Source organism: Propithecus coquereli, unplaced genomic scaffold, assembly GCF_000956105.1.
Source record: "Propithecus coquereli isolate 6110/MARCELLA unplaced genomic scaffold, Pcoq_1.0 Scaffold531, whole genome shotgun sequence".
Lineage (NCBI taxonomy): Eukaryota > Metazoa > Chordata > Mammalia > Primates > Indriidae > Propithecus > Propithecus coquereli.
Genome location: NW_012151186.1, coordinates 665,619 through 688,987, shown reverse-complemented (window position 1 = coordinate 688,987; position 23,369 = coordinate 665,619). Strand labels below are relative to the sequence as shown.

Sequence of the window (23,369 nt, the reverse complement as noted above, 5' to 3'; positions counted from 1 at the left end):
CGCCCGGCCCGACTCACTGCTATCTCTTGAGGCAGTGTCGTCTGTGCCAAATGACCAGGGACAGAGGCCAGGGCAGGGCAGCTGCCTGCACGGAAGGGCTACAGTCTAGGTGCTGGCCCAGAGGTGGCCTCGGTTCCCCTTCCTGTGGCCCCTGAGACCATGTGAGTATCCCGCGTGTGACCTGCAGATTAACAGCCATCTGTGGTAACAGCCCTGCAGTGCAGGGGACTGGCGAACACACAGTGTGACCAAGAGCCTCATCCCTGGCTGTTCATCAACACACAGAGAGGAAAAACCTCCCACCCTGAAAACAAGGAACCTGAGGCCGAGACAGCTCTTGTGGAACCTGCCACCAGTGTGGCAACCGGGCTCACCGCATGAAGCAGCTGTCAGTGCTTTGCAAAAGCTTCACTTAGAAAACTGCCTTATAGAAAATGGTGCTAAATCAGTATGAGTGAGACAGCTGTAAACAAGGCAGTGGGAAACATCTAGAAGGATTCCATATGGAAACCACTTCCCTGGTCTTCTGTTCTAATTCCATCGTGAACAGACAGCGCTGGAGTGTGTGGGAGATGCATCCCGTGGTGGGAGTTATTTTATGCAAAAACAACAACAACGAAAAAACACCTGAACTCATGGGGCCCTTAAAATGAACGAGGCTGCTGGCTCGTCTGCAACTAAAAACGTGAGTCATCGTCTGGTTCTGTCTCCCAGACAACCGCTGGACCGAACCGTGTGGGGAAAGGGGTGTCCTCTGCTGGGGACGCAGCTACGGCCTCGACACACCAGGACTAGACCCTGCGGGAGCCAGGAATTGGGCTCTCCTAAGACAGCAGAATAAAAACCTTTAATTCCTCAGTTCTCTCAAAGGTAACGAAGAACAAGAATCGTCTATAATTACACTGGTATGTGCAGCCGCATCCCCCCCGCCCCCCCGTGCTCGCGGGGAGACTCACCCGCGAAGTCCTTGACGTTGACGTCCGCCCCCTCGCTGATGAGCTCCTTGATGCGCCGGGCGTCCCCCCGGATGGCGGCTCGGTGCAGGCGGGTCTCCCCTCGCTCATTTCTCTTGTTCACCTTGTCTTTGGTCTTCGAGGCAGAGCTGGGCGTCCCCTTCGGACACACTGCAGACTGGGAGGGGTGCTTTGGTGTCGTGTCTACTGCAGGCCAAGGAGGGGACAGGGCGTGTCACTGGAGGTGACTTCGTAGAAACCTCGAGAACTGGGCCATTTTCAGGAGGTGAAGGGGCCACATTTGCACGGGGGCTCGTCCCGGGAACACAGCACCCCCAGGGACCACAGTGTCCCCCCCCGCCCCCCCGGGGCACAGGCACGGGAGCAGCGCTGCCCAAGCGGAGCACCTCCCGGTCACGGGGGGCCACCCTCTCGCCCGGCTCACCTGGGCTGTTTGCAGACTCCTCAGCCGTCATCTGCATGAGAAGAGCCACCTGCTGGCGCTCTGAGAGCGGGTAGCCAGCTCTGATCCCAGACAGGCCCACGCCAAACAGCAGCCCCGCCTTGCGGGTGACCGGCTCCTTCTTAATCCTCTTCCGCTCAGGACCCTGCTTCTCTGCGAGGCGGGCGGAGGAGAGAGGGAGGGGAGATTTCATGCCATCGAGTCCTCAGAACCCAGGTCCTCGCCTAGCGTTGCGGAGCCCCTGCATCCACTGACAGCTTATGGACAGAGGAGGGTCTGCGAGAGGGAGAGCAGGACGGTGCTGGGAGCACTAAGCCGCCCACCCTCGCCTCTTGGCAGGAACCGAGTCAGCAAACACCTCGTCGTCAGCCCAGCAAGGCGGCTAAGCCTGGGCCTCACCAGCCTTCGCTCACTCCAGCACCTCTCCTGAGCCTCCCCAGACCTCACGCCACGCACGAGTGCGGTGGACGGCTTAGCACCGATGCCCCGGCTCACGCGGGGCAGGTCTCTATAAACACGCGTGTCTGTGATTAAACTCCACCTTCCCCAGCCCTCCTCCACACAAACAGTGCAGATGTAAAATGGCAGACACAGTTTAAAAATACATAAATAAATCAAGGCCAACTTGTCAGTACTGTACCTTTCTTCTTGCTTCTAGGAACCTCCATTTCATGCCATGGTGCTTCGAGGAGCGTACCAGCCTTGCAGTACCACAACATGGACTGAGCTGGAGGCATCTAAAGGCATCAACACAGAGCACTAACAAGATACGATGCGACAGCTGGCGCTTCCGTCCTAGCCTCCGCGTGACAAGCAGACCCTAGCTCGTCTGACCCGCTGCATGTGCCCTGCCAGCCTCTGGGGGAGCCCTGCGCTGCGCTGCCGCGAGAAGAGGCAGGGGTGGGGGGCAGAGACACCCAGGCGCCCTCGTCAGGAGCACAGAAGCTGCCTCCTGCCTCTGCCCGCGCAGGTGCCCTCCTGGTGACGCCATCGGGGACCAGGCGCTCTGGGCCTGGGTGCAAGCCCTGCATGGGGCCAAGATGGCCTGGGGGTGCTCTGGGTCACGGGGTGTGAATCACAGGCGTGTGAGCCTGGCTCGGGGACGAGGGTTGCCACGGGAGACAGGTCTCTAAGTCCTCCCGGGAGGTCCCCCTTCCTCTCCCGTCAGCACATCACGCAGCCCTCTCTTCAGGGCTAACGGACTCCCTGGGCTGCTTGGCCCTGGAGACCGGGTGTCATCTGTAAAGAGAGACTCAGTGGGTCACACGCCGGCCTGGTCAGAGAGACTGGCCTCCAGCTTCAGCTCTGCCAGGCTCCGCTCCCAGGACAACGGTCCCTCGCTGCTCACTCCGGCCCTGCCGGCGCGTCCACCGCGACCGCCTGTGCGCAAGCCGCCCCTGCGCCCTGCTGAGGATGCTGGCCTATGTGCCTGTGCGACAAGCCTGTGGGCAGAAAATGCCCAGCTACTCTGCCGGCTCCACGACTCACAGGTGAACCCCAAATACCACAGCTGCCGCCACCACCTAGTTTGCGAACAGTCCACAATGCACAGATCTGAGAAAGGAAGAAAATTCCAGAAATAGCCTGAACTTTGGTGCCAGCCCCTCATTCCACCTGCAAATTGTCAAATGCAACGATGAGGAAAACTCGCCTTGTCCCCCGGCCACCGAGTCCCAGCCACAGGTCTGCAGGCGACCAGGAGCCCTCAGACAGCCCAACTCAGGGCCAGCAGCCCAAGGAGGCTCGACAAACGAGCCACACTTCAGAAGGGCCTTTGGGCCACTGTCACCAGGTGGCGTGTGTTCTGCAGGTCTCTACGCGTGTCCCTGTGCTCCCACCACACCCCAGCCCCCGCACCCGATGACCGGCTGTCCACGGCACTGGCTGCACAAGGACAGCGACAGACCTGAGCCTCCCCCTTTCAGGGAAAGGGGTGAAGCTGCAGAGCCTCCCTGCGCCTGGGGACCTCCGGCTCCCCACGGCTTCCACACAGGCGCCCAGAGCTCCTCTCTCCCTGTGGGGAGGCCCAGAGTCGCCTGGGAAGCCGGGACCCTGTGTGTGGCCCTTGCCCACCCTGCCCAAGCTGAGCACAGACGGTGAAGAGAACTGCCCCTCCTGCCGCCACCCAGAGCAGCGGCATCTAAGGCTCTGGAGGCCGAGGCATCAGGGCAGGAGCGGGCTGGGTGTGCGCAGATCCCGCCCGCACACGCTGCCATGTTTCAAGGTCGGGGCGCCTGGCAGGAGTGCACCAGTCAGGCCGGCACCGGGAGGACAGGAACCCGCCCCGCACTTCCCTCCCAGTGGCAGCCAGAACCACCAGGGCAGAAGAGTCCCAAGCGGGACTCGTCCCTTCCCACAGAGCGGCTGTGGCACCCAGGCCTCCGTCTCGGGTGTGTGTGTCAGTCCTGTGCAGACCGAGCAGGGCTTTCTGGGGGGCCCCGCGGCCTGGGGTTCAGGGGCCGGGACGCACTGCTCCTGCTGCCCACTGACCGCCTCAGTGCAGACGGACTGAGCTCACTTCCCCTCACGGCCAGGACAGCCAAGGAAGGTGCGGGGGCCCCGCCGCAGGGCTCTCACTCTGCCCACACACGGAAGAGCACACTTCGCACACAGCCCTCCCTGCCTTAACCAGGACGTTTTACTTGTCCTAATACGGGAAAAGAATCCAGCATGCACTAAGACCTCTCGAGAGGCCAACTTCTCCACCCTGAAACTGGCTCCTGCAGCCACCGGCACCTAGAGGGGCCACCGCGCCCCTCCCCACGCTGGGGACCAGCAAACTGCACGTCTGTTGGGCCTGAGACGCGGCCTGCCCAAGTGGGCCTGGGGTGGGGGAAGGCCCCGGAGCAGCCCTGTGCCCAGGCGGAGGGACGACGTCCACTCTCCACTCTGGCCCTGCCATGCTGGGGCCCAGACCTGCCGTGTGGGGCATCCGCACCACCGCGTGTGACAGAAGGGAGCCCGCAGAGGGGACGCCTGCTGCCTGCCGGCACCTCAGCCTGCCCCGGTGAGAAAGCCCCGCGTCTGCTGGTGGGAGGCGAGTAGCCGCCACGCAGGACAGCTGACAGTGCCCGTGGCTTGCTGCCGGTTTCTGTCTCTGTCATCCACATGGAAACACAGTGGGATCTGTGAGTATACCACACGCTACACGCCAAGTTGCAAACTGAAAAGCTGACAGGCCCAAGCAGAACTGGAGTCCACGCCACAGCGCCAGGTGTGCCTCTGACCCCAGGCCCCTTCCAGAGGTGTCCTACAGCCTGCACGTGGCTCGCGGGGCTGGTGGGTGACGGCACTGTGCGGCCAGAGCATAGGACCAGCGCAGCCCAGGACAGCGCTGCGTGGGAGAAGCTGCCCGACTCTGCCAGCCGCACTGGTCGGGTCTGTCCGCTGCCACCCTCGGCCCTGTGGCTTTCCTGGCCTGCTGACGACGGGCAGGTGTCCCCTGTGGCACTTCCGTCAGGGGACACGAGCCCCAGCGGCCACCTGGTGTCTCTGCAGCACGTCCCTTCGAGCACACGCTCCGCTGCTGGCCCGTGTGAGGTGTGTCATCACCAGCCGGCAATGGCGGAGTGCAAGGACCCCGCTCCCCAGCCACGGCGGGGCCCCCCAGGAACTGCTGCCGCGCGGCCTTTTCCTGAGTGGGGCTGCCGAGGCATGTGTTTTGGAAGTTGGGCACAGCCCTGTCGCTGCCACCAGTGACATCAAAGAAGGGGCTTTGCTGAGGCGCGGAGTCTTCTGGTGGCAAGGGGACGCGAGTGAGCCCCGGGGCCGCTCCTGCTCCCGCCCGCAGTGGGAAGGGCTGAGAACCACCTGCTGCTGCTCTGCAGGCGACATCTCTGTGGCGTTCTGTGACTTCACGACGAAGCTCTCCTGTGTGCCATTATTTCTCCTCTTCCTGCCTCTAACTTGCTCGCTTCCTAAACCGCAGCACTCGCGTTGTCGCAGATCTCGAGGTCTCCGTTGCTATCTTCCAGCGTCGGCTCTCCTGCCCCTCTGCACCTCCGCGTTGCGCTGTTCCCCTTCGTGCCTCCTCCAAACCTCCCGCCGCCTGCTGTTCGGTCCGAGCAGCTGCTTTGCTGACAACTTCCAATCCACTGATTCTTACGTTGTATCTAATAAACTATATAATCTGTGCACTGAGTTAGTTTTAGTGATGGTTTTCATTTCCAGATGTTCCACTCATGCTGTTCAAACATCTGCGTGACCTTCCTGGACAGGTCTTTCTTGATTCTCTCCTTACCACCCTGTCCTGATTGATACCGTGTGTCACCGTCCCAACCTGTGAGGTCCTTGCGGCTGACCCTGCTGACCGCTCAGGACAACCGTCTTCCTCGTGGTCCGTGACCATGACTGGCCGCGTGCGTCCACCCGGACACGGGGAACCAGGAGGCCTGTCCTCCAGACGACTTGCTTTGCTCCGGTCAGGGGCCTCAAGGACTGCCCGGCATTTCCAACAGCACAAAGTCGGACAAATCCGAATGCCAGGCCTGGCACAGGACCAGCCTAGGGTTAGATGTCTCTGGGGTGACCTTTCAAAGCCCCTCAGCTCTTCTCGGCACCCGCCAGGTGACACGAAGGGCCTTCGCTGAGACAGCGTCCCCCAATAGCCCAGCATGTACAAGAGCTGTAGCCCTCTGAGGACCTGGAACCTCCCTGCCCTGCAGGCCTCAGGCCAGGCTCCGTGGCAGAGATGCTCACGGTCTGGGCCCTGGGACTCCGGAGTGTGAACCTCAGGCTCTCACGGGAAAGAACGCTTCTCGTAGTGAATAATCATTTGGTATCTCTAATTTCTCAGCTTTTCCTGCAAGACAGTTGTTTGTGTTTTTTTGTTTTTGTTTTTGTTTTTACAAGACACAGTCCGTGACGTTGCCAAAATAGGAAAATCCGTAACTCCTATGTCCCACCACAAAACCCTAAGACATCAGCATACTCCTGGTTCTACGCTACAAGGGAGCACTTAAACAGTGGTATTTCGACTAACAGAGGTCGACTGCCCAGAAGAGAGGGTCCGGCCGCCGCCCCGACGGATGCTGCTACCCCAACCCTTCTTTTTGTTGCACTTGGCCTCAAAAACATGCTTTCCACATTAAATACCTGGCCTGATCTGGACGTTCGGTCATGAAACACAGAACTTCTGGCCAAGACGCCGAAATTGTGGACGGCCTACAAGCTCGACGGACGATGCAGACCAGGTCCCTCGTCACAACGGGGACGGCCACTCTCGCCTCAGCGTTAGGCTCAACTCTCCACTGTTTCCAAACGAGAGCCACAGAACTCCACTAACAGGCCCTGCAAATGCAGCAAGTCGAAGATGCACACGGAACGCCGTCCCAGCTACGCAGAGCTCAGGGCACGCCCCCCGCACGAGTGGGGTCTGGGCTCAGGGCCAGCGACGGCTGGTGCATCTCTGCTCGCTCCTTCCGATGGGCACCACCGCTCGCCTGGAGACAGAGGGGCCGCCCACCTGCGCGAGGGCCTCGGACCCCCTCCGAGCAGGGAGGCGGAGCCACCTCCAGTCTCCTTTCGGCTTCGGCGTCTTCTGCGGCAGGGCGGGTGGGTCGCAGAGGCCAGGCTGTGGCACCGGCTCCTGGCCGCGTGACCTCTGCAGGTCTCCCCGCTCTGGGCTGAAGGTGACAAGGCAACGACGGTCCTGATTGCAAAGGACGCTGTGGGTTACGCGACGCAACACGGCGCAGCCTGGAGGCGGTCGCTGCTCCCGCGTCGCTGATGGGCAGCAAGAACACAGGACGGTGGGGGTGGCCGAAGGGCGCAGGCCCCAGTCTCGGCACGGCAGTCCCCGACCCACGGCCCTCGCTCCCACAACGCCGAAGCGTCGTGAGATTCTCTGTCCAGGAGCCACAGCTGCGCTTCGCGGGTTGGGACCACGGAACCCTCGCAGAGCAGAGCTCCATACGTGAAGACGCTGAGCAGCACAGAGATTAAAAAATACACCAAATCCAAAGCCAGCGCGAAGCCGGGCCAGCCGGGCCCCTGCACGTCCCACCACAGCGCCGGGGAGTCGTGTCCTGAGGCACCGCGGTGGGAGGCCCTGGACGCTGGAGGCTGGTCCTCCAGACCCCGCCCACACCCTCCTCCCTGGGCTGGCTGTGACGGCAACACTGCGCTGAGCTCGGGAGTCCTCCTGGCAAACCGCTGACCCTGGGGTCTCGTGGACCCGACCCACCCGCGTCACGTCGGCAGCAGGGGCCTGGCCCCCAGCCCCAGTGCACTTGGGAGGGGCCCTCGGGGAGGCCTTTCCTGCAGCACAGGAAATGCGGGCTCTGAGCAGGAGCAGCCTTCCCTGCTAGTGCGAGCTTCCCTTGTGCCCGGAGACACTGATCGAGTCTAGAGAGGAAAGACGGTTGTTACGAAACAGCATGACCAGAGATCAGTCGTGGAATTCTTAATTACTTGAAGCTAGTTTACTTGGACGTGCTTCTCCTAAGTGAAGAGGTTTTCCTAAGAGCTGCCCGCCACGACCCAGCCACCCACCCTCAGCCTCGGCCCCCGCAGCCGTTCACGCTGCTCCAGCACCCGCTACCCAAACTCTTCTCCCGCACAGAGGAATTCACCTTTCTTCGGAGACTGACACTCCTACCACAGACCACTCAGGACAGCGTCGGCCCAGCCCCGCCCCACACCCCTCTCTGGCCAGTCAGGGCCGTCAGCTCTCCCGAGGTGGGGCGGGGCCCAGGTCCAGCCAAGAAGCAGGAGGAAGAGTCTGCCGAGGTTTCTGGGAAGGGAGAAGGCACAGAAGCGACTGTTGCTCCACGTGTTCGTGGGAGGAGCTGGGCAAAGAAAGGCACAGGAGTAGGGCCTGGCCTCGCCCGCTGGACGCAGCTCTGTGAGAGCACCTGTGTGCTCAGTTCTTCCCTGCTGCGTGTGGCGGCGTGCCCTGTGCACCCCACGCCCTGGGGCCCTCGTCAGGCTGCGCGCTGACCCAGGAGACCCGCTGCAGCCTGGGTGCACACGCCCCTCCAGCCAGAGGCTCGCAGGCGCCTTCCTGGGCTGGGCTCCCAGCCGGCCGAGTGGGATGAGCGAAGCCTCGTCACCTTCACACGCTCGTCCACTCCAGCGCCGAGCAGGGCACCGTGTTTAGGGTTCCAGGAAGTCCTACAGAAGCCCGCGCAAAGCCCATGCCTTCCTTCCAGGAAAAGGGCCTGGCCTAGAGCGGAGACACACAATAGCGCACTCCCCGCTCAGGAACTAGGAGTGAACACGGCTTCAGGAAATCAGTGAGTGTCCCCAGACACGCCACACTGCACACGTGTGCGTTTACACAGTGACACTGCTGAACAAACACCACAGACAACAGAGTCTTATTCACAAGGTAAAAGCAGAGAAAGAAATCTTAATTTTTTCCTTTATTCCAAAGAAACACTCAGGAGTTGCGGGTCAGCCGCTCCAGCTCACAAGGCTTCTGACGAGGGCGGCTCGCGGGGGGTCCCGAGTGCCCCCCAGGGGAAGCAGAGCCCTCCTGCTGGTCCCGGCGGAAAGAAGACAGACTCCAGGAAAACAGACAACGGAGCAAGAGGCTTCCGCAGGAGCCCTGGGGAGGTCAGGCAGTGTTCACACCAACCTCAACAACATTCGCTTACAGGTGTTGAAGGTTTTCGTAACAGACATACAACAAATACACAGAATGGTGTGATTTGAAGCAAACCCCGGACATACAGTTTCGTCATGAACATTTTCAGTGACAAATTTCTTTAAACTGAGCCCAGCCTCAGGCTGGTAGCCGACACACGTCAGAAGCAGAAGCAGGCGGCCTGGGCCGGCAGGCGGCCAAGAGGTCAGGGGAAGTGTGGAAGGGTCTCCTCGGACCAAGCTGGTCAGGGCAGCCCGGCCCGCTGCTGCTGCGCTGCCTCGGCCCCCGCGGGAAGCCAGACGGAGCGGCCTCGCCCCTGCACGCACCCGCCTGTACCCACAGCCCTAACAGAAACCTGGTTCTGAAACGTGCTCCTGCCCAGAGCTGGGGGCGGGTGCACAGGTGGCCCTGCTGCAGCGGGTCTCCACCTGGACAGCCACCGAGCCCCTCTGCGGTGCAGGTCGGAGCGGACTGGCTGTAACTGGGCTCCTCTCATTCTCCACAGACAGCCGGTCGCTCTTGGCAACCCACCTCCAGCCCCGACTGAGCACTGCAGAGGCCACACCTCCAGTGGGCGGGACCACGCGCAGGCCGCCTCCCTGGCATGCAGGAAGCAGGAGACCACCCCAGGGCAGACCTGTGGTCTCAGAGAGGAGGCTCAGCCGCCTCCTGCTCACACTGGTCACGGGCAGTGATTCCCGCATCCTGTCCCTCCCCCTCAGTGACGCGCACCTGGCGGCACCTTCCCAGCAGAGGGTGCTGCAGAGACTGGCAGGAGGCGGCCTGGCTGAGCACACACCTGGGGGCACAGCCTGCACCTGCCCAGGCCCCTTCCACAGGGCCAGCGACTGCCTCCCTCTGCCTCGCGGCCAAGCCCCCACCTCCAGGGAGGTCGACTCTCCAGGTCTGTCTCCTAGGGACCCTCCCGCAGCCCCAGGGGACTGGAGAGGAGTCTCCCGTCTGTCACCCATCACAAATCTCTGGCTCACCCACGGTGTCCCTGCAGTGCCACAGACCAGGTGTGTGCCTCACTCTACCAGGTGTGTGCAGTGAGCACCTAGCTCGGGAATTCTGCTTGTCGAATATGCAGACAGAGGCAGGCAGGTCCCAGGTGAGTGAGAACCCGCCCACCACCCAGCACAGGGCCGTGGCGCAAGATCCACTGACTAGTTTAAGAGGCTCCTGGTGAAAACTCGAGCCTCTGAGCACAAGCAGTGCTGCGCGCTCAGGAACACTAGGCCGCTCCACTGGGAAACCTGGTTCTGAGACATTAGCAAAGCAGACGTGCGAGAAAGTCACGTACCAAGGCTGGCTCCGAAAGGACAACAAATGTAAGAGAACAAATATTACGTTTCTTGCATACTTTCATAACAGTTCTCGCCTAGAAAATTCTATTTTCCAAATGTTTGTGCCTTCTCTTCTACCTCGCAGTGACTCTGCCCTGTCCTCACCCGGGGGCCTGCACCCCGCAACAAAAGGAGACGGGGTGAAAACGTGTGATTCCGTGAGCGCTCGGCGCCATGCCCGGAGAACACCCTGCAGGTCCCACGGAGGACGAGAACCCACTCGGTGGACTGGCTGGGCTGGTGGCCCTGGAAGAGGACCCTTCCCACCACCACAACGAAATGGCACCACAAGGAAACCGGGCCCGCCAGCCAGGGCGGGCACGCTGCTCAGGGCCTGCTCAGGGGCGCCGTGTGACCATGGCTGTCCCAGGGAGCTGAGCGCGGGCACTGTCTGGTTAGTTCTTCCAGCCAGACGTCCGGAAGGTTCACAGAAACAGCCATGTCAGAGGCCTGCCACCAACCCCGCATGACCACCACCCAGAAAGCTAATGACCAAGTATGACTACGACACACTCCTACAACCAAAATCGGCAGGGGCACCAAAAATAGGAAAAAGAAGTTTCAGGCCTGGTCTGATTCTCTCTAGCTCTAAAGCCCAGGCGTGCACAGGACCCCCAGCAGCTGCCAGCCACGTCCGCCTCCTGGGCCGCCCCCTGCTCTTACTGGGCGCCATCTGCTGCTGGGAGGGACACCTCGCTCCTGCCACAGCCCAGGTCTCCGCAGCCTTCTCGACCCAAACACACAGCCCCAGTGCCGGCCGCCTCCTGCACCTCCTCCCCGGCAGTCCATCTGGGAAAACTAGCCCATCTGCTGGCCTTGAACTCAGCACAGCCTCGCCCGCGACTGTGAGCATGACCTGGGAGCACCCTGCTCAGGAGGGGCGGGCGAAGGGCCTGCGGCCACCACATGACTCCAAACCCCGAAGTTTCCCAAATGTTGCCAGTGAAGCCTGTTTCCAGGCTACTTTCTGCACCACTGCTCCTCAATACTCTCGTGCACCGCCCCAGGCTCACCCTGGCCCGGGCGTGGCCACTGCCACTCCCCTGCAGCAGCGATTCGATTCCTGGAGTCTGAGAACGCCAAAGTCACCGCAGGCTCGTGGCCAGCCTGGTGCACAGCTGGTCTGCTCCGCCCCGCCGGGCTACAGAGCATTCAGGCAGGACCAGAGGCCTTGGACGGGCGGGAGGGCCAGCCAGGGAAGCCTGGGCTTGCTCAGCCCGCACAGCTCAAGACAGAACCCACCTGACAGCTCGCACCCCGAGGGGCACTGACCCCTGTCACGGACACACGCGAGGGAACGGGCACTCCTGCTCTGCAGCCGCGGACCAAACCCGCACTCAGGAAGACCACGCGGGCTCCCGGTCGCTCTCAGGGCTCCCTCTGGTTCTTACTACAAGCAGTGGGGTTTAATTTACGTGCCTTTGTAGCCCTGAGGAAAGCCACGTCTCCCCTCCCGTGCCGAACGGTCGGGACTGACAGGGCAGAGCACCCACAGCCGCCAGGGCCAGCGCGGCCAGACGCTCCGCCGTGAGCACCAGCCGGTGGGCCTGGACCTGGGGGAAGACGCCGCGGCACCCGGGGCCTGTCTCCCGCCCTCTGCCCCGTGCCCAGGGCTGGTCTGGAGAGGCCCACGCGCAGCAGGAGGGCGCCGGGGACGGGCCCCAGTGCAGAGCCAGGAGGGGCGGGAGGAGCAGAGGCGCGGCTGGTACCTGTGTCCGAGTCCTTCTGCTCTCCATTGGCCCCCACGGGGAAGGGCAGCTTCCGCTTGGTGGCGCGCTCCCTCACCTCCTTCCCGCCATCGCTGCGGTCCAGCTTCGAGGTCTTGGTTAGAGAAACTTTATCTTTATCCTAGAAAAGAAAGTGACGTTTTCAGACATTATTCCCAAATTAAATTCTCAAAATCCTCCCGTCCACTGAGATTTCATACCATGTGCCCAGAGAAACAAACTTGTGTGTGGGCAACAACCGCCCCAGCCCGGCTCAGGGCCAGGCTCCCGGTCTGCGTGAGTGTGTGGCCCCGGGGAGGCGGCCCCTGACCACAGGGCCTTGGACCAGGAGCTCAAGCCGGCCCTGAGTCCACGTCAACCCCACAACCGCGGGACTCTCGGGAAGTCGCTGTTGACCAGTGTTCTTGGTTGTGTGAAGAATGCAGGGTAGACAGAGACACAGGGATTAAACAACGAGGAAAGACAAGATCTGAGCCTTCTTTAAAAATAAAAATAAGAAGGAGTGATGTGCAACCCCATTTTCCGTCCCTGACTCTCCTGGAACAAGGGCCAGCAGTGCCTGGGAGCACCGGCTCTGGCGTGTCCGACTCCCAGGGGAGCGGCAGCTGCCACGGCGCTGGGGCTGGCTGTGCCTCTGCTGGCTGTTCCAGACACCGCCCCACGGCCCCCACTCCACCTCGTGGCCTGTCAGCGCAGGAGAGCCGTGGCGGAGGGTCCCGGCTGGCGTGAGGCTGGAGGGGGCCCTCCCCAGCTGGGCAGACTGAGAAGCCCCAGACCCAAGTCTGACCTCGAGCAAGCTTCAGACTTCCGTGTGCCTCAGTGGCACCATCTGCAGAGGGGACCAAGGATGAGGAGGAGGGAACCAGAGCAGAACACGCAGGTCGCAGGGTTTCCTGTGACTTCTGCAGTCTCCTAACTGCCTCACGTGAGGGGAGGCCCGGAGCTCACAGAACGTACGTGGAGATGGCAGAACACAGAGCCGGGGGGCAGCAGCCCCGTGTCTGAGCCCAGGTGCCGGCAGAGACGCCGTGGCGGAAGCAGGGGCCCTGGCTGCAGAATCACGAGCTCTGGTTGGCGCCCGGGACTGCACGGGCCCAGCGGCAGGTGCTCGGGGAACGGCACCTCCCTCACGGGGCCACCACGTGCCACGGCAAACTGGCACTGCCCGAGGGAAGACGCCAGGGCAGCACCAACCCAGGCCTGCCGAGCGCCAGGTCCACCTGCTGCCACCTCAGGCAGGGAGGACGTGGTCACTGGAGTCCACTGCTCCCCTCCTCACCAGCAAGCTTTCTTTCTGGAACTTTCCCCAGGCTAACAGACAGCAAACACTGTGCAGTCTCCCCTGCTGCCCTCAGGTGCTGCGGGGTCAGGACACACGCCCATTCCTGGGAAAAGGCCTCCAGCGTGGCTGGTCAAACACTGCAGGTACCAGGCCTGGCGGCGAATCAGACACACCCTCGACTGAGCGCCTGAGATCTCGGCCAGAACACGCCGCCAGCTCTAAGGGCTCCTGGTGCTGGAGAGGAGCCACCCGGCAGGCCTCCTGGGAGCCAGAGCCCGTGAGTGCGACACTCACCCTGACAGCGGTGGCACCACTGCCCGTCCTCGGCCTGGGCACCACGACACACACACCTGCCACCTGGCGGCAGCTCCCCTAAGCTCTGTGACAGTCCACCCAGGAGACCAGCCCACCTGGGAGTGATGGAGGCACACCTACCCCGCCTCACCCCCAACACTAGGAAAGAATGAAATGCATCAGTAAAAACTCCAACCTATCACAAAACACCATCCTACCTATCAAGAAAACTCGTGGCCCACTGGGTGGATTTTACCAAACATTCAAAGAAAAAGAAATACCCACTGGGCACAGTGATTTACGTCTGTAATCCCAGCACTTTGGGAGGCCAAGGCAGGAGGATTTCCTGAGGCCAGGAGTTTGAGACCAGCTTGGGCAACATAGCGAGACCTTGTCTCAGAAGAAAAAGAAAAAGAAAAAAAAAAGACAAAAGAAAAAGGTGGGCGTGGAGAAGATGTAATACCAGCCTCACACAAATTCTTCCAGGGAACAGAATATTCCCAACCTGTTTTTACGAGGCTGCCATAATGCTAATCCCAGAGCGTGATAAGGGTACTCCGTGAAAACAAAATTATAAACCAACAAACCTCATGAACAGAAAAATGCTGAGCAGATATAAGCAATTCTGATCCATGGTTATATAAAAATACAAATACTAAAAACTAAGGATTCAAGAATGCAAGAAATTAAAAATGGACATATTTTACCACATCAAGAAGATGAAGGAGAGCCAACCGTCTGACCATTTCAGGAGCTACAGAAAAGGCCTGTGAGGCGGTTCCACCCTGCTCCACGCCTGCAGCAAAGGGAACGTCCCCAGGCTGACACGGGCCTCCAGGAAGTCCCAGCAGCCGACCCCAGATTTAAATGCAGAAGACTGAATGTTTTCCCCAAGATCAGGATCGAGGCAAGGCTGTCTATACTCAGCTACTCAGCTACTTTTCTACTGAAAAACACAAAACAATTTTTTAAATGAGCAAAAACTCTGAATAGGCAGTTTACCAAAGAAAATATCCAAATAGACAAGTAACACGTGAACACTTGTTTGTCATCAGGAAAATGAAAATATGCTAATATCAGCACTCCCCCCAGAATGCTTAAAATAAAAAAGACTGACGTGCCAGGTGATGACAGACCTGGCACAACTAGAACTCGGAGGCACTGCTGGAGGATGTGCGTGAACAGCCCCTGGGGAGCTGCTTCGGAGTTTTTGATGCAATTAAGGAAATGAGTGCACATGTTCACAAAGTAGCACACGAATGTTCACGGCAGTTTTGTTCATAACAGTAAAAAAATGAAACGACTAAACTGCTCATCAAAAGTCAAATGGGGCCAGGCGCGGTGGCTCACGCCTCTAATCCCAGCGCTCTGGGAGGCCGAGGCGGGAGGATCACTTGAACCCAGGAGTTCAAGACCAGCCCAAGCAAGAGCAAGAGCCAGACCCCATCTATCAAAAACAGAAAAATTAGCCAGGCGTCGTGGCACACTTGTAGTCCCAGCTACTCAGGTGGCTGAGGCAGGAGGATCACGTGAGCCCAGGAGTTTGAGGTTGCTGTGAGCTGTGATGACACCACCACACTCCGGCCCTCCAGCCTGGACAACAGAGCAAGACTCTGGCTCAAAAAAAACCAAACAAAAAACATGGAAAGCAAATGGATAAATGAATTCTGGGATATAAATGGAATACTCCACAATTAACTTTACAGTGCCAGAACACGCAACAGCACGTGTGAGGCCTCCACGAGCACAACAGCATCAACGCATCACGGAGCATCTGCACATGGATACGAGGTCTCCTCCACAATTAGACTGGACTCCATCCCTTTTTCCTTTTCTTCCTCCTACTGAGGGGTAACACAGGAGCGCTAGCCTTAAGAAGACATGACTACGTACACACAAAAGTCCAAAAGAATGTACAAACTCTCCAAATTAATAAGTGAATCAGACAACTTGCTAGATACAGAAAGTGGATTGGCGGCCACATACCATAAACAATCAGCAAACAGAATACAAGACATCACGTTAATTTCCGAAGACATCAAATACGCAAGAATGAATCTAGCAAAAGATGCTGAAGCTCCCTACGCAGACAATTATAAAACATCACTGAGAGAAAATGCAGACCAAAGCGGAGGGACATGCCACATTCGTGGACCGCGAGCCCCCATCCCTCCTACGGCAATCTGCCCCCCACCGAGCATCACCTTCACTGCTACCCAGTCAAAATCCCAGCAGGCTTTCTGTGGAAATCAACCTGCCTATCCTAAAACGCTCAAGGAGACGCAAAGGCAGTTCTGAAAAACAACAGAGGCAGGCAGTTTAAACGACTAGGTATCAGACTATAAAATAACAGTCATCAAAACAGGCCGTCCTGGAAAAAGGACAGTAATATGCAGGCTGTTCGGAGCAGAGAGCAAAAATTAGAACTCGCCCCCTGGCGACTGAGGCCCCGAGCACACCACACAGCGCGGGGCGGCCCCGGGACCCCACGGGGAGGAAGGCGCACCGGGGCCCTCTTTGCACCACGTCAGAAATTAGCTCCAGATGAATCAGACCGAAAGCTTTCCGGAGATGGCACAGAAGGACATCTTCATAGCCACAGGACAACAGGAAAACACAAAACCGCAAGACACGACCATACACCTGCCAGAGTGACTGAAATTAAACCGACACCATCAAGCCTCAGCAAGGATGTGGAGCAGCCTGACCTGGGAGTGTGGAGCTGGTACTCTCGCTCGGACGGACCACTTGGCCGTATCTGCCAACGTGGAAGCGCCCCAGCGCACACACGCTCGTAACAGTACTGCTGCTGGAAAGAACCCAAAGGTTCGCGGACAGAAGGGTGACCTGCCGAACATGCGTACGATAAAGCATCGCTCAGCGATGGAGGAAGAGAAGTACAGGCGGGAAAACCCCGTAAAGCACACAGAGCTGAACAGCCGACACCCCACAATCTCGACGGTCACCGTCCACGCAAGGGGCAGAGGGCACCTGGCGTGAGGGAGGCTGCTGCTGAGGCCAAGCCCACGTGGCTCCCAGGACACTGGCAATGCCACGTATTTTCACCAGGATGGTGATTATCTCTGGTTTTTAAAATAAAATATAAGCTACAATGTGTATTTATATTCACTAAAAGAGTTCACAAATTTTGTTTTTAACTAACTCCCAGCAATGCAAAGCGGACACGGCAGCGTACCTGGGTGCGGCAGGGCTTGCGGGGCTGCACATGGGAAGTGAGGGGTGGGCAGGGGGTGTTCAAGTTCTCTCAGTTCTCCTCACCAGACAAGGAGGGATTGCCACACCCATCAAAATTGTTTTCATTTCTGGCCGGGCGCGGTGGCTCACGCCTGTAATCCTAGCACTCTGGGAGGCTGAGGCAGAAGGATCTTTTGAGCTCAGGAGTTTGAGACCAGCCTCAGCAAGAGCGAGAACCTGTCTCTACCAAAAAAAAATAGAAAGAATTTGGCTGGACAACTAAAAATACATAGAAAAAATTAGCCGGGCATGGTGTCACATGCCTGTAGTCCCAGCTACTCGGGAGGCTGAGGCAGGAGGATCGCTGGAGCCCAGGAGTTTGAGGTTGCTGTGAGCTAGGCTGACGCCACGGCACTCACTCTAGCCTGGGCAACAGAGTGAAACTCTGTCTCAAAAAAAAAAAGAAAAAAAATTTGTTTTCATTTCCTAAATGCTAATACCTTAAACATCACATTTGATCTGTATCAGGAACCCAGTCAGACCCTGCCGTGCTCTCAGAACCGCCATGGCGGTGGTGTCCTGGCAGGTGGACCAGGCCGGCTGCCGCGGGGCAGCGCTTCTCTCTCCTGCCGACGAGCCAGGAGGGCTCTGCGCACACAGAGCAAAGACAGTCGCGGTGACTTTGAAAAACGGTCCTGTCCACTCTACACGACCCCTTGACCCACGCAGCCGTGGTCAACTCTCACCTATGCACAGCCAGCGGCGAAAGGACCCAGTGAGAACGCACCTCCGCTCGGCCACCGGATCCGGCCCTTCCTGCTCCACCTGTCGGGAAGATGATCCCTCCCCAGCTGAGCTGCTCGGGCGACTCTGTCGAAACCCAGCTGGCCGCGTGTGCGGAGTCTGCCTGTGGACCCGCTTTGTCCCGTTCATCGGCATGCCCGTCCTGTGCCAGCAAGACGCACACTGTCTTGTTACTGCCACTGCATACACAGCGAATGCGGAAACCGGATCACTGAAGTCCTCCAGTTTTGTTCTGCTTTTTCAAAGTGGTTTTGGTTATTCCAGGCCATTTAAATTTCCGTATGAACTTTGGAATCAGCTTATCCATTTGTACAAAAAAGCCTGCAGAGATTTTTTTACACCGAGTCTATGTAACAACTTGGGGAGAAACGGCATCTGAAATACTGGAGCTTTCTTTCCAATGAACGCAACAGAACTCTCCATTTATTTAGATCTTCCTGAATTTCTCTCAGCAATATTTTGTAGCTTTCGGTGTATGGCCACCCCGGCCCCCAGCGTATAGGTATTGAAGCACATCTATGGTCAAATTTATTCCAAAATAAATACACACTTTTGATGCTACTGTAAATATATTTTTAAATTTCAATCCCCTACTGTTCAACGATAATAATCAGAAATATATTTTGCATATAGGCTTTATACCGTGCCACCGTGCTAAACTCACTTATTCTTTTAGCTTTTGAGTAGATTTCCTGGGCTTTTCTCCAGAGATGTCTGTGGATGAAGACAGTATCACCCTTGCCCTCTCAGTCTGTGGTCGTTACTTGGCTGACTGTGGCTAGCACCCGCAGGACGATGCTGACAGCAGCCGCCTTTCTGACTATTCTCAATCTTGGGTGGGAAGCGTTCAGCATTTGACATTAAATATGTTAGTTGTAGATTTTTCATAGATACTTTGTCTCAAGTCGAGGAAATTCCCTTTAATTGCTATTTTGCTGGGTGTTTTTAATAACAAACGGGTGTTGATTTTGCCAAATGTTTTTGCTGCATCAAAGAATAAGGCCACATGGTTTTCTTTTGTAATTCATTAACATAATGAATTGAACTAATTGATTTTGGATGTTACACCAACCTTGAATTCTTGGTATGAACCCTACTTGGTCACAGTACGCTGTCCATTATCCACGGATGAATTCAAGTTGCTAAAATTCTTTTTAAAATTTGTATGTGTATGTTTACAAGGGATATGGGTCTGTGGTTATCGTGTAGTATCTCTGTCTGGTTTTGGTATCAATATAGTAATGAGAGAACAACTGGGTATCTAGATACAAAACACAAACCTTTACCCTGACCTCACACCACATACAAAAATTACCTAGAGCACGGTGGCGCAACTGTGGTCCCAGCGACTTGGGAGGCTGAGGGGGGAGGACCGCCTAAGCCCAGGAGTTCGCGGTTTCAGGGAGCTGTGACTGCTCCACTGTACTCCAGCCTGGGCGACAGAGTGAGACCCCAAAAAAAGAAATTAACTAGAAATGGATCGCAGACCTACATCTAAGAATTAAAATTATGAAACTTAGAAAACACAGGAAAAACTTGTGTAACCTTGTATTTGCCAAAGCTATGATTCAGTTAAGGTGCAGTGAGCTGCCCCACTATATACAAGGGCCTGGAACCAAGGGAATGTTCTGAAACCTCTTGTTCTTAGAGTTTGGTTTTTTGTTTTGTTTGGTTTTTTAATTTTCTTTGAGACAAGGTCCTGCTGCGTCACCCAGGCTGGAATGCAGTGGCATCATCATAGCTCACTACAAATTCCTGGGCTCAAGCGCACCAAGTAGCTGGGGCTACAGGTGCATACCACCACATCCAGACAATTAAAAAAATTTTTTAATAGAGATGGGGTCTCACTATGTTGCCCAGGCTGCTCCCAAACTCCTGGCCTCCAGCAATGCTCCCACCTCAGCCTCCAAATAAGCTGGGATTGCAGGCGTGAGCCACCATGCCCAGCCGGACCTGCGCTTCTCAGCTGCGACTGGGACCTGAGGAGCTCAGCACTCACACAGCAACGCCCGGCGGGCACCGCGCGCAGACAGCACTGTGGTGGACGGCGTGAGACCCACTGCTCCAGAGCTGCCCTGTGCTGGGAGGGGATGATGGGGACAGCAAGCGCGATGCCTGCCAGAGGCCACGTCCCACAGGAATGATGGGGTGTGGCAGGCAGCACGCAGGCACGGCTGGGTGGGTTCAGGCGGTGGGACACCTGTGGGAGCAGCAAGCGGAAGTCGCGAGCAGTGCTCGGTGAGTGCTGGCCCCACCTGGCTGGCAGGCCACAGGCCACTGGTTTGGGAACAGAAGGGGACCCAAGCCCGGCACGTCTTGCTTCCTCTGGAGTGTTTCTCTATTTCCTTCTCCGCCCTTGCGAAGGAGACAGAGGCCGACGCCCACTCTCCGCAAGTCGGTCTGGGACAAGGGCTGGGCCTCTCCACCACCAAGAAAGCCCGCGTGAAGCCTGAGAGGGCACCAGTGCTTAGCCGGGCCTGGGCGCACCTCCGTTCCTTCTGTGGTCTATCACACACCCCCTCCTGCTCTTCCCGTGAGGAGGAGGACGGGCACCTGTGTGGGGGCCTTATCCAGAACCTGTCCACGCAGCCACTGGAGGAAGCCAGGGCCATGCTAGTCACGCCCCTTCCAGATCCCAAAACTAAGATCCCTTCTGGAGCTGCTACTCCTGGATAAAGGGGCATGACTGACACACGCGCACACGCGCGCGCGCACACACACACACGCACACACAAACACAAACACGCACGCACACACGCGCGCGCACATGCACACCACCACCACGCCCGACCTGTGTGCCCCAACAGGGCACCTTTGGCGATGCGCCTCATCCCTCAGGGCGAGGAGGGGCCTGGCCTGGGATCAGCTGGAGGGTTTCCCGCCACGATGGGTCTGAAGAGACCACAAGCAGCACGTGCGTGGGACCCTCACACTAGAGCACCCGCCGCCCCCAGGGCTTCCCACTCCGCGGCCTGAGCTGGCCTGAGCATGTGCATTCCTGACTCAGCTGCGGCTGCCACTCAGAGAACACACTCAGGCCCACCCACCAGGGGAGCTCACGTGGCTGCCAGGCTGTCGGCGCATCTCCCCTCCGCGCAGTGAGCACCGAGCACAGCCAGCCGGCGGCACCTGCCATGGAGGGCGGCCCTGGACTGGGGGTCGGGGACAGCACTTCTTGCGGGGCAGCCTTGGACACCACGGCCCCCCTCTAGCTCGCTGGATCAGAACACCCCCAACGGCGAAGGACCTGCTGGTTCCCGCCAAGCGTCCTGCAGCGGGGTCCTGAGGGGAGACCCTGGGAAGAGCACCTTCCTCCAGCGGGCCTGCCCTGTGCTCAGAGTGTCTGCTGTCACCAGGATGCCAGGCACAGCCAGGTCTCCTCGGCGTGAGGACACACTGCAGAGTCACGTGTCCTGTCTCTGCTGTCCACATATGCATCACTTAGATCACAATTCTTTCGGAAAAATCTAAAAACATGTTGCTTTTGGTAACATGGAACCGAATCTGAGAGGAAACCGAGCAGAAACCACGCTGGACGCTCGCAGCAGCAGGACGGGTCCCACTCACACGCCCAGGTTCGGCACCTGGATTTTGGGCCCCAGGGAGGAGGCGTTTCCAAGCAGCAGCGGCGACCAGCGGTGCTCCCAGGCGTTCCGTTTCGACCTCCTGTCTGAGCTCAGAGAGCTGCTCTCGTGTTGAAGGCTCCTGGCTCCCCGCAACGTGGCGTCCACGCTGTTACAGCATCTGGGCCTCCACGAGGAAAACGTCTGCTTTGTCTCGGGTCGTTTAAAAACAACAGGAAAAAGATCCCGAAGTCCATCCGCGCACGGCCCAGAGCCAGCGCGTGAGCACAGCTTGCACCCGCACGGTCCGGACCAGCTCAGCCTGCTCGGGTCTCTTCTCCTCAAGTGAGAGAGCGACTCAGCGGGCCCAGGATGCACCTCGGTGGCACAGCTGCCCGGCCAGGGCAGCCTCGGGAGCAGGACGCCCCGCAGCTGACGCAGCCCTTCTGCAGCTCGGCCTTCGTCACCTTGCGCCTGCCCAGACCGCCTTCTCCGCACGCCCACTTGTGCACGGCTGCACCCGTGTCCGGGCCACGTACATGTCCGGCAGCTTGGAAACCGCACCTCCTCAGAAAACCTCAGAGACCCGTGCTAGGGGAACCACCCCACCGTGCATCCACCTTTCTCAGATCAGCAACCAGGAAGCAAGCTTGGCAGGTGACGCCACAGCGGCGCGAGGGCTGGGATGTCCCTTTCCCACATGCCATCGGCATCCCCCAGGCCGCCACTAGCCCCGTCCTAAAACCCACCGGGCACAGAGCCGGTGCCCTGAGAAGTGCAGCAGCGTTCGCGCACGAGTGCGTGGCCAAGGGCAGCACCCAGACATCGTTGCTCCTAGAGCACCTCCTGGGCGCAAAAATGGTCCGAAAGCTCTCACGGACGTTCTGGGGTCCTGGGACCTCTGCATGTATCGACCCCATGGATGTGAGAAGTCTCTGATCCACACAGGCAGGCCCCACACGGCTCACCCCTCTTGAGGTGAAACCACGGCACACCCGGCCCCTCAGAAAGCAGGCCCGGCTCTCGCCAGACTCCTCACGCAGGAGGGCAGCAGCTGGTGAAAGCCTCAGGCGGTGACGGCAGCTGCAGACGACACGGGAGACGCCCGGGCTGGCTGTGCACACAGCACTGCGCACCTTCACACTGCGCGGCTGTGCCCAGTGAATCCATGACCCGCCCCGTGAACTGGGCAAAGACGAGGCCAAGGCAGCAACTTGGAACCGTCCCAACCCTTTGGAATCTTAGTCACCAGGAAAAGTGACCTTCTGTCCCGCTCCACTCCGCCAGCCCCGAGCCTCCCCCCGAAGCTGCACGTGTGCCCCCAACGAGCTCCAGCTCACGAGCTCAGCAGCGCACGCCTGTCCCAAGAGATCGACCCAGACCCCCACGGGCCTCGCAGGTGAGGGCCCCTCCTGTGTGAGTTCAGCCACGCGTGGTGCTGACCCAGCGCCAGCCTCAGCGCGGAAGCACCCGCCTGCTCCCGCACAGGCACTCAGGACAGCAAGCGGGACAGGAAACACAGCTCGCTGCCCAGACGTCCACAGCTCTCGGGGCACGCGTCGTCCCGTGTAGACAGCACCTAAGCACGCCTGTGTCCACAAACGCCTCGTGTGGAACCAAAACTAAAAGAACTAAATGACTGCGGGTGAATTTCCCCGTGCGGAACACCGGCCAAGTTCACGCACACCAGGCCCAGAGCACGGCCAGAGGCTGAGCGGAGGCAGCGAGCGCAGAAGCGCACAGTTAGAGATCTGGCAGGGCCAGAGCAGGGGACGCCAGCTCAGGACGGCTGGAAACCTGGAGCCGTGGCAAGGTGACCCACCTGCCACCAGCAAACTCAGGGGTCCGCAGGGTCACACTGGCAAAGCAGGGAGGAGGAACCACGGAACGTCAGGATGACACGACAGGAGCACAAGGCAGCAGGAGGGAAGGGCCTCAGCTCAGTCACCTCCACCGTCCTATGCCTGACGCAGCGACAGACACCTGAGTCTCAGACACATCACCGACAGCCGGCAAAGCCTGGAAACGGACCTCATGTCCAAGTTCACGCTCACTGGGCACCACCCTGCACTGTGAGACAGGAAGTGCACACCCCAGAACCCGGCATCGCCCCCACTGTGGACAGGAGAGCACCCCAGAACCCGGCATCGCCCC

General features: G+C 58.8%; 1 protein-coding gene across 3 annotated transcripts in view; it reads right to left on the bottom strand.

Annotated features, from left to right (window-relative positions):
* Positions 1–23,369, bottom strand: part of ANKRD11 (ankyrin repeat domain 11) — a 41,056-nt gene that overhangs the window by 17,005 nt on the left and 682 nt on the right. The window contains exons 2-5 of one of the 3 annotated variants that reach the window (XM_012657184.1): positions 12,060–12,198; positions 2,057–2,153; positions 1,399–1,569; positions 957–1,160 (exon numbers count right to left, since the gene is read on the bottom strand). In XM_012657184.1, coding sequence (XP_012512638.1) covers positions 957–1,160; positions 1,399–1,569; positions 2,057–2,153; positions 12,060–12,086 — 499 coding nt within the window. In that variant the 5' untranslated portion in view covers positions 12,087–12,198. The remainder of the gene's footprint in view (positions 1–956; positions 1,161–1,398; positions 1,570–2,056; positions 2,154–12,059; positions 12,199–23,369) is intronic. The other 2 variants (XM_012657182.1, XM_012657183.1) reach the window with 2 other exon arrangements.